At 44.2% G+C, this 11,152-nt stretch overlaps 1 protein-coding gene across 1 annotated transcript in view; it reads right to left on the bottom strand.

Moving 5' to 3' along the window:
* Positions 1–319: 319 nt before the first annotated feature.
* CACTIN (cactin, spliceosome C complex subunit) overlaps positions 320–11,152 on the bottom strand; it is a 33,091-nt gene continuing 22,258 nt past the window's right edge. The window contains exons 4-10 of the mRNA XM_075337499.1: positions 10,243–10,388; positions 9,947–10,109; positions 9,739–9,853; positions 7,126–7,318; positions 3,903–4,025; positions 2,225–2,508; positions 320–1,943 (exon numbers count right to left, since the gene is read on the bottom strand). Coding sequence (XP_075193614.1) covers positions 1,453–1,943; positions 2,225–2,508; positions 3,903–4,025; positions 7,126–7,318; positions 9,739–9,853; positions 9,947–10,109; positions 10,243–10,388 — 1,515 coding nt within the window. The 3' untranslated portion in view covers positions 320–1,452. The remainder of the gene's footprint in view (positions 1,944–2,224; positions 2,509–3,902; positions 4,026–7,125; positions 7,319–9,738; positions 9,854–9,946; positions 10,110–10,242; positions 10,389–11,152) is intronic.

The following is an 11,152-nucleotide window of genomic DNA, read 5'->3' as shown; positions in this document are numbered from 1 at the left end:
GCAGGTCCGACGTGGCAACCATTGTTTTTGCTGTGTTTCTTAATGCAGTTATTCTGTGTGACTTGGTTTCATACTTCCTGCATTTTGTGCCTAGTGTTCATCTTTGAGGCTGTTATCATCCTACGTGCAGCCCATAAGAACACTTTTTTATTCTTTTATAGTGGCAGTCCACTTTTAGTGTATACTTATTAAAAGTTATGTTTTAGGAGTTTTTGTTCTCTGGCTTGTTGCCCCCAGTTGCTATCTACTGCTCTCCATTTAGGGGGATTTCATTAAGGTAATTGCTATATTCCGAAAACACTACTCAGACAACACAGGGTGATGGGCCCACACATTGTAAGACTTTATTGGTTCACCAACAGGCATAAACATATAGTAAATTCTCAACAAAAACACAAGGGCGGCGGCACGGTAGCTCAGTGGTTAGCACTGCAGCCTTGCAGCGCTTGGGTCCTAGGTTTGAATCCCACCAAGGACACCATCTGCAAGGAGTTTGTATGTTCTTCCCGTGTTTGCGTGGGTTTCCTCCGGGTACTCCGGTTTCCTTCCACACTCCAAAAAACATACAGATAGGGAATTTAGATTGTGAGCCCCAATGGGGACAGCGTTCCTGATGTATGTAAAGCGCTGCGGAATATGTTAGCGCTATATAAAAAAATAAAGAGAGAGAAAGACAAAATGGTACAAGCAAGAGATTCTCACCCTGGATTTAGTCTTCGTGACTTCCAGGGCCAACTATCCCAGTCCAGCAACATCCCGGGTTTGGCAGGCACCCACTGACAGCAGATACCAGCAAGCTTAGGGAGATGACAGAGCACAGCAATATTTGTAGACTGGCAACCGAGTAGACCCAACCTGGGTTCTCCAAGCGAATTTGTGGGCTCAAAGTTGGGCAGTGAAGCAGTTTGGTGTTTCCTCAGTAGGAACCGAAGCTCCTCGGCTGAGATGATGTAGAATCCTTCTCTCTGGTGACAGAAGCAGGGATCTTTTATAGCTCTCAGTTCTCAATTCAGGGTATTGTGTCTTACAAGATTGGTTGGAGATGACTTCTCTTTAATTGGTCACAAGTTTAATCTGACTGCATAATTTTTCTCTGAACTACATAGTCAGAATGGATGAGGGAACTACACATCTACAGACAATAGGGCTCCGACCAGTCTGGGAAAAAAATGTTTAACCTATTAGTGTAACAAAGAATAGGACCCATACGTCTGGCCTAATTAAGAATAATTCACCGCCCTTCCCCAGAACAAGTGGCCAGACACTAAGTCGTCACAAGGATCATCTAGTGACCAACATGATCAAATACATTTCTGGATGTTTCTTTATTTGCAAGACTAAATAAGACAAAAGCAAAGTTGGCTGCCGGAACAAGAGCAGATGCGCTGATTTTTATATAAAATCTATTATACAATCAATATGTACAAACAGGAAGATCCATTTTGCCGTCTTTCATCTTCGGTAGCGATATCTCTTAAAGTGGAACCACAACTGGAAGATACCATTGGAAAATTGGCAACGAAAACCATGTCGGTGAGAATATTCCCACTCCCTGTTCACAATCTTGAAGGCAATATCCTCATATGGGGGTCCTGCATGAAACCGAAGAATTGCAAAGTCTTTGTTGTCTTGGCAAGCCTCAAGGAAGTATTCAGGCGTAGATCGTTTGTCAATCAGGTCAGGGTAGAAAATATTAAACTTATAGCCCTGCACAATTTTTGGGGGAGGATTGTCAAAATCATAGTGAGTCTGGTTATACTTGTTCCATTCAAAGCCGGTGTGCACACGGTTAAAAAAGCGTGGTTTTCGTGGCCGGTATTTGTCTGCCCACAGATAAGCTTTGCTTGTGACTGGGATTTCCACGCTAAACTGAGCTTCATCCCCATCCATGCCTTCTTTGGCCTTTCGAATAAAGATGTCCTCCGGACTCTCACTGGCATCTCCTGGAAATAGTAAACATATTCCATATTTAATTGACATGCAATACACATCCATCCATCCTACACATACGACGTACACACCGAAAGTATTAGTGCTTCATATAGAAAGAAGGACGACATTCTACAACCCACAGTAACTGAAGGGAGTATTCCCATCAGACATGTAGGCCACATTTGTGAGATGAGCGTTATCAGGATGGTACCTGATGCATATCCAGTAAGTCCCTTAATATTTAAGACTACATAAAGCTTCCTGATGTCTTTCATGTCCACTTCGGCCTTACCTGTCACCTGCATTTGCTGTCTGCACAACACCAGTCTCTGTTGGTCTTCCTCAAAGTCAACTACATGGGCATCAAATGGCAGCTCCTGGTTGGTGAGCAGCTTGGGGCTGTATCTGCCGGCGTCATAGTCGTTCAGGCTCTGCTGTATGAGGTCTTCTTCCATCAGGACAGACTCTCCAGCTTCTTCTTTTCCTTCTTCCTCTGTGGCCTCTTTAGGTTCCTCGGATGCTGCAGCTGCAGTGGATGGACCCGGTTGTTCTTGCACAAAGTCCTCCCTAATTTGCCTAAACATTTCATTGAATAAATGGAATAAAAATTGTGAAGCTGAACGATAACATTGTAATGTAAGATGAATTAAATAATAGATAAAACCAATAAAAACAATTTATTCACATTTATATCATCTAATAAAACATCACATATGCGGGAGCCTTCATACTTCTAGTGTTATAGCCCCAAGAAAATCCAAAAGTCATCCTACACAAGTTCCCAAGTAAAATCTTATTAGATAGGGACCTGCTTTTAGCACTAGATTATCAAATATTTTATAAAAAATATAAAAAGGACTGTCCAAAACTAAAAAAAAGACCACAAGACAGAATATGCGATAAAACCCCCCCAAAAAACTGTTATCTTCCTGGTATTTCTATGATGTTCTGCTCATCCCACAGGGAGGTCGTACTAAGGCCTAAGACACACGGCATGAAAATCGGAGCGAGCGGAATGTGATGTTTTATCGCATTCCACTCGGACCAATATTAGCCTGTGTGTCAGCACCCATGAGCGATTATTTTCTCAGCCCTAATTGGACCGAGAAAACAATCGCAGCATGCTGCGGGTGTAATGTGATCATTGTATCTCTCGCACCCATTCAAGTCTATGGGGCGAGAAAAAAATCGCATTGCACTCGCAGTACACTGGTGTACCACGAGTGCAGGGAGAGAATGGCAATAGCCGGCAACGGAGGAGAGAGGGATATAAATCCCGCCCCTCAGCATCGGCCCGCCCCCCGCAACTGAAGTCCAATCGCATGATCGGATCTCAGTTGCAGGGACACTCGCATGACACTCGGCTCTGCTGTGCTGCCAGCGTGAGCCGAGTGTCATGTGAGAATCGCAGTAGATCCCAGAGTGGCCCCAGCCTAATGAGAAGAACGTGACCGTCACATCCAATTATTGGCTTCAGTGGTGACGTGCTGGACCTCTCGTCTGAGTGTAGTCACCAGGTCATTAGTGCAGGACAATGAAGGATTTATCAAGTTAATATCACTAGAGTTGAGCGAGTACCTAACTATTTGTACTCTCTATATTCGTAACAATTACTGCCTAATACTCGAGTATTCATTCCGAATAGTGTGTGCAATGCAAGTCAATGGGGAAAAACTCATAATGTAACGAGTAACCCAAATTCTGTTATTATTCATGCGAGTAGCATAGTACGGCATTCGGGTTACCCGTTACATCGCGAGTATTCCCCATTGACTTGCATTGCACACGCTATTCGGAATGCATACACGAGAATTAGACAGTACTCGTTATGAGTATAGCACGTAAGAATAGTTAGGTACTCGCTCAACTCTAAATATCAGTCTTTATATCACAGTTTGTGGCAATTTTTTTTATTCTTTTACAACCTGAACAGCCCCTTTATCTAAATAGGAAGAAAACTTTGTCTTTACCTTTCCTCAGGGGAATCCGGCTCCTGTTTTACAATAGGAAACAGCGGCTCGCTCTCCACCCCTTGCTCTTGCTTAAGCTTGAACAGCTTTTGACGTAAAACATCCTGGTGACGCTCCCGAAGCCTGCGGGAAAAATGAAACGTATCACACTATGGTAATCACAAAAAAGACTGGAACATAGAGAAATGGAGAGAGCGCACGAGAAGCGCTGGAGAGGGATGGAAACCATACAAGCCAGAGATGAAGGTCAGAGCCAGGAGGAGCCGCACTGTCCAGGTGGAGGTCATGCCGGAACATGGATTGTGGAACTTTGGTACCGTATTTTTCGGATTCTAAAAGACATACTTTTTCCCTAAAAATTGAAGGGGGAGGAATGGGGGGGGTGCGTCTTATAATCCGGATATTAGCTCGCCAGGGGGGTGAAGGGAGGAAACAGATTACGCTTTTTTCCTTAAGCCCACTGCATCCACTATCCAGAGATCAATGGCGCATGCATCGCGTAGCCACGACATCCACTCCTCCCAGACCCGGGCCCCTTCAGCGGCTGCTGTAGTCCTTTAGCTGCAACCCTGCCTCTTGTGACCCTGCTCCACCTTACCTCCCCCTGGTGAGCTATATCCAGATTATAAAACAGACTCTAGGATTATAAAATGGACCCCCTTTTTTAAAAAAATAATTTTTTTCCCTATTTACTTCCTCTAAGTTTCTGGTGCATTTTATAATCTGTTGCATTTTATAATATTACTATTTGATCACATTTTATTAACTCTTTGTGAGGGATAAAGAATATAAAAACAATTCTATATATACTTTTTTTTATTTTTTTTAAATTACAATTTACTGTTTGGTATAATTGACCATCTTTATTCTATGAATTGATACCATCACGGGAATATTACATTTTTAAGCATCTGAGGGTTGTAAGTGGTGGAATCAGGGCTTTGGCTGGTCTCCACACACGCAGCAGGAACCTAAATGTGTAGAACAGCTGGCTCCTGACCCAGATGGCATGGACACAAGTGTATGCCCGATAGCAAGAAATCACCTGGAATCTGGACATTGAGTTACGTCCATTTACAGCATGCGTGCACAACATACAGCCGGTCGAAGAATGTTGTGCGATTGAACACGTCTGTGTCGGGTCTGGGGCAGAGGACAGGAGCAGTCATCAGTCCCCGACCCGACGTGCAGCAGCGTGATGAGGTCATCAATTTGTGACCTCATCACACTGCTGCTGCAAGCGGCAACGCAGAACAGAGGCAGCAAGGACACAGCCAGAAACAGTAAGCGCTCCATGGAGGAGCCGAAGATTAAACATCCTATTGAAGGAGGAGTGGGGCTTAGTGTACTTATGCGGGCAGCTTATAGGGATGTATATGCCGAAGGGCAGTGTGTCTGGGTGACATTATGCAGAGGGGCAGGGTATGAGTCGGGGATTATTATAATAATGAGTTGTGTGGGGGAGATGTTACGGAGTGGGGCAGTGTGGGTGACATTTCGGAAAGGGACAGTGTGTGTATGTGTGGGGGAATACTACAGAGATGACTTCTGGGGGGGATATTAAAGCGTGTAGAGGGGGAACATTACAGAGAGGGACAGTGTGGGATGATACTTTAATTTTTAAGGACTCCTTGTCGGGCAGTGCTGCTGAACGCAGAGAAGAGGGAAGTCTGGAGAGATGGGCTGTGGGCGTGAAATCTCATCATGGTGTCTGTAATAGGCAAAAGAAACATAAGAGATAGAAACCACCTATAAGGTACCTGAATATTAATGTTTATGTGTCATAGTGCCTGCATCTCATCGGTACAGTGGTTCCTGTATTGTCTGGTGATGGCTGGTAACAAAAACTACCAGTATCTCCTAACCATTGTTAAGAACATACTGAGAGCTGCAGGTTTCATGAGATAAGTGCCTATAGGGCCGACCTGTAACTGCAATAGATCACTGTACTATGCTTGGTGATGTGTTCCTGTACTAACTGTGGTTCTGGTGATGTATACCTGTACTAACTGTGGTTCTGGTGATGTATACCTGTACTAACTGTGGTTCTGGTGATGTATACCTGTACTAACTGTGGTTCTGGTGATGTATACCTGTACTGATTGTGGTTCTAGTGATGTATACCTGTACTGATTGTGGTTCTAGTCATGTATAATTGTACTGACTGTGGTTCTGGTGATATATATCTCTACTAACTGTGGTTCTGGTGATGTGTTCCTGTATTGACTGTGGTGCTTGTGATGTATACCTGTATTGACTGTGGTTCTGGTGATGTGTTCTTGTGCTAACTGTGGTTCTGGTTATGTGGTCCTGTACTGACTGTGGTTCTGGTGATGTATAACTGTACTGACTGTGGCTCTGGTGATGTATTCCTGTACTGACACTGGTTCTGGCACTGCATTCATGTACTGCCGGCGGTTCTGAATATATAGCAATCTATAATGTGCTTCAGGTCAAAACTGATAAAATCCTCAAAAATTAGTTTTGAGATCATGAGGATTTGGTTGAGGTTCTGCTCTAAAAACACAGTGTAAGGTAACGTGTGTCACGCTTTTTTTTTTTTTTTTAAGAAGAAACTCTCTAAATCCTTATCAAATAAGCAAAACTTGTTTCCGATGATTTATTAATGTACTGCTAGTAGTTCTGCTTAAGTATTCCTTTAATAAATTTTTGCGGCCCTTCGGATTGGTTAAGTATGACAATGTGGCCAAAAAATGTTGTGCACCCCTAATTTACAGGAAGGGGTTATGTAGATTGTGATGGACTAAAGTTGAGATGCTCAGTTTTGCTCATAATAGGTTTCAGGATTCTACACGAAAAGTTGAAGAAAAAAAAACTTCCAGCTCTCGTTCTAAATATATTCTTCTATTTTATTCGAACATGTAGAAAAGTGAAAAGTTCACAAACAAAACTGATTAAAAAGTGACGCGTTTCAGCTGCACACAGCCAGACTTTCAAAAGCTTTGTTCTGTAGCCGATACGCGTCCCTTTTTAATATTTTGTTTGCAAACTTTTCCCTTTTCTACATATTGGAATAAAATACAAGAATATATTTGTAACAAGAGGTGGAAGTTTTTTCTTCATCTTTTCCTGTTATTCTACATGGAGTCGCACAGTTCCTGCCTTGCTCCGGGCACGCGGACGGCCGATGGTAAAGGGCGAGCTGCTGTTTCTATATAGATGTGCAGGATTCTATGACAATATGCAGACAATCTTTCCTTACCTTGCCCTCGCCATGTAAGCTCGGAGCTGCTGGAGGAGGCTCTCCCAGTATCCGATGTCCAGATTGGGCCCACCGGCTTTTATCTTGCTCTCGATCCCTTGCGATATCACCTGGAGTTGGCTGTAGGTCTTTCCTTTAAACACAGCCTGCACATCAGTGCTGACCGAGGAGTTTACTCCTTCTCGTCTCTCTCCTTATTTTATAAAAATAAAAAAAATAATGAAGTTTGAATTTTTTTTCTTCATTAAACCATTATTATAGATTCAACCCGGCTTTACTCTTTTTTTGTTTCTATTCCATACACTGTGTGCACAAGTATAAGGCAGTGAGGATTGTGACCAGATCATTATTAGGCCGGTTTCAGACGTCCGTGTTTCAGGTACGTGTGACATCCATTTTTAACACGGATGCCATACGTACCCATGTTATTATTTGCTGTTACTCACACGGACCGTGTGACCCCTTGTGGCTCTACATGCACACACGCAGGCATGTCCGTTTTTTTCTCCGGCAGCACGGGTGTCACACGGATCGCACACTGATGTGATCCATGTGACATCAGTGTGACACATACCGGAGAAAACACGGGTCTTTTTAATAAAAATATTTTCTATATTCACCTGTATCCAGCGCTGCTGCCTCCCGCTCCTGACCGCCGCTCATTATACTCACTGAATATTGACTGCACTAGGAGCTGGAAGCCGGAGCATCGCTGGAGACATCAGTGCTGGGGACCGCATCGCTGGGTGAATATACAGCAGAGTGTGTGTGTGTGTGTTCAGTGTATACATTCATGTGTACTATGTGTGTGTATGCGCTCGGTGTATCCATGTGTGTCTGCTATGTGTGTATATGTGTACAGTGTGTGTGTGTGTCTGTGTGCGTGTGTGTGAATGTGTCTGTGTGCGTGTGTGTGAATGTGTCTGTGTGTGTGTGTGAATGTGTCTGTGTGTGTGAATGTGTCTGTGTGTGTGTCTGTGTGTGTGAATGTGTCTGTGTGTGTGAATGTGTCTGTGTGTGTGAATGTGTCTGTGTGTGTGAATGTGTCTGTGTGTGTGAATGTGTCTGTGTGTGTGTGAATGTGTCTGTGTGTGTGTGAATGTGTCTGTGTGTGTGAATGTGTCTGTGTGTGTGAATGTGTCTGTGTGTGTGAATGTGTCTGTGTGTGTGAATGTGTCTGTGTGTGTGAATGTGTCTGTGTGTGTGAATGTGTCTGTGTGTGTGAATGTGTCTGTGTGTGAATGTGAGTGTGAATGTGTGTGTGAATGTGTGTGTGTGTGTGTGTGAAAGTGTGTATGTGAGTGTGTGTGTGTGAATGTGTGTGTGTGAATGTGTGTGTGTGAATGTGTGTGTGTGAATGTGTGTGTGTGAATGTGTCTGTGTGTGTGAATGTGTCTGTGTGTGTGAATGTGTCTGTGTGTGTGAATGTGTCTGTGTGTGTGAATGTGTCTGTGTGTGTGAATGTGTCTGTGTGTGTGAATGTGTCTGTGTGTGTGAATGTGTCTGTGTGTGTGAATGTGTGTGTGATTGTGAATGTGTGTGTGTGTGTGAATGTGTGTGTGAATGTGTGTGTGAATGTGTGTGTGAATGTGTGTGTGAATAAGTGTGTGAATAAGTGTGTGTGAGTGTGTGTGTGAATGTGTGTGTGAATGTGTGTGTGTGTGTGTGAATGTGTGCGAGTGTGTGTGAATGTGTGTGAATGTGTGTGTGTGAATGTGTGTGTGTGAATGTGTGTGTGTGAATGTGTGTGTGTGAATGTGTGTGTGTGAATGTGTGTGTGTGAATGTGTGTGTGTGAATGTGTGTGTGTGAATGTGTGTGTGTGAATGTGTGTGTGTGTGAATGTGTGTGTGTGTGAATGTGTGTGTGTGAATCTGTGTGTGAATCTGTGTGTGTGTGTGAATCTGTGTGTGTGTGTGAATCTGTGTGTGTGTGTGAATCTGTGTGTGTGTGTGAATCTGCGTGTGTGTGAATCTGCGCGTGTGTGAATCTGTGCGTGTGTGAATCTGCGTGTGTGTGAATCTGCGTGTGTGTGAATCTGCGTGTGTGTGAATCTGCGTGTGTGTGAATCTGCGTGTGTGTGAATCTGCGTGTGTGTCCGGATTATCGCAGGGACAGCATCGAGGACTCATCACTGTTCCCAGTGAACTCTGATGAACCCGTGAAGCTGTAGCGCGAGTGTCGCGGGGGGTCATCAGGATGTCATCAGAGTTCATTGGAAACTCCGATGACCTCCTGGATGTTACTGCGCTTGCAGAATACTCACCTGTCCCCGCGGTGCTATCCTCGGCGGTGCTGTACCCAGCGCTGTCCCCGCGCTGCTCCGGCTTCCACGTCCTGAGTGCGGTGAATAATTGATGAATGTAATGAGCGGGGGTCAGGAGCGGGAGGCAGCAGAGCCGAAGACAGCAGGTAGATATAGAAAATCTTTATATTTCACAGACTTGTGTTTTCTCCGGTACCTGTCACACGTATGCAAACATGGATGTCACATAATTGTCACACGTATGACCATAACCATGTGTGTGACTGGTACTTGATTAAACACGAACGTCTGAAACCGGCCCTATACACATTTTCCGACTCCAATAAGCGGACAACACATCTTCCTTACCTGGTCCCTTTCCGGATGACTCTAGTTTGCGCAGTTTAGATATTTCATCCTCGGTGATGGTGGTCATGTCCCTCCAGAAGTCCACATTCTTCCCTTGCTCCAACTCCATGTAGATCTAAGAAGTAAACGTAACAAGTAATTAATAGGTTTTCCTGCCTAAATATAAATTCTCCGAGCCGTCCCTGTATCGAGGGGAAAGACAACTCACCTGAATGTCTTCCAGCAAGTCCTCGAGATCAGAGACTGTGAGTCCGGTCAGGAACGTATACGGCTCGTGCATCTCCACAGCCAGATCATCGTCTTCAGCACTGATGTACTTGGCCAGCAGATCTATGGGTTTTGCGCGCCCGTCCCTAATGCGGATTTTGGATCTATATTGGACAGAAAAAAATGAAATCCAGTAACTCCGGCTATTTACTGACAAATGCCTCAGATCAGGTTAATAAGGATAAACATAATAAAGCTGAGAAATGCGACTGTCTCGTTATCCCGGCCGGTACCCACCGCAGTTTTGCCTGATGAAGATGGAAGTTGTCTTCTTGTTCCTCCCAGGTCTTGAAGTGTTCGGCCTCCTTTTCTCGCTGCAGCATCTCCAGTTCCTGCTCTCGCATGGCTTTTTCTCGCTCCCTTTCTAACCTCAGCTGCTTAACCTGCATAAAAGGAATATTTTTTTTAGTGCTAAACAGTCCAAGAATCAGACACAGAGGCGTCCCTAACTCAGGGTAAAAAAGTGAAAATCAAAACGGAATCAGTCAGCAGGATTTCACCCCAAACTACTTATAGCTCCTTCATAGAAAAGTCCACAAACACCTTTACGTTAGGTCAGTTCCTCAGTCACTGAGGAATCAGCGCTTAAATTTGTCTGTAAGGCTGAAGAGCTATTGGTAGATCGGAAGCTTCTGTCACTCCAGCTCTATTCCCAGCCCAGTGCAGTCATCTCCTACCAGACTGACAGCCTCTATGCTGTGTGGTTTCAGGCAAAGCATGAGGTGGCGGGGCTGGGGGGAGCACAGAGCTGGAGTGACGGAGGCGTCAGGTCTACAGCCTCATTTGCATATATATTCTAATGCTGAAACAGATGTCTCTTTTGGGGGAGATTAAGGAATAACGTTTGGAACTCCATTCTATGTCTGAACTGGGTGCAAAAAACCTAAAAAACATCACTATGGGGAGATAAGGTATGCACACCAGTGACTATGGAAGGGGAATACATGTAATAGCAGAAACTGCTGTGTGAATACTGACATCGTATATATAGCCTGGGTCTCAGCTTCCCATACACGGTAAGTTTTTTAACTGCATGAGAGGACACACACAAGCTAGGGACCCCAACGTAGAGAAATACTTTGGCGTAGTGTTGGGGCTCTATTGCATTGATCAATTCAGTAGCTAAATTTCTCTTTATTCATATATT

The sequence above is a fragment of the Anomaloglossus baeobatrachus genome, chromosome 2 (assembly GCF_048569485.1).
Source record: "Anomaloglossus baeobatrachus isolate aAnoBae1 chromosome 2, aAnoBae1.hap1, whole genome shotgun sequence".
NCBI lineage: Eukaryota > Metazoa > Chordata > Amphibia > Anura > Aromobatidae > Anomaloglossus > Anomaloglossus baeobatrachus.
This window is presented reverse-complemented; position numbering and strand designations above follow the sequence as displayed.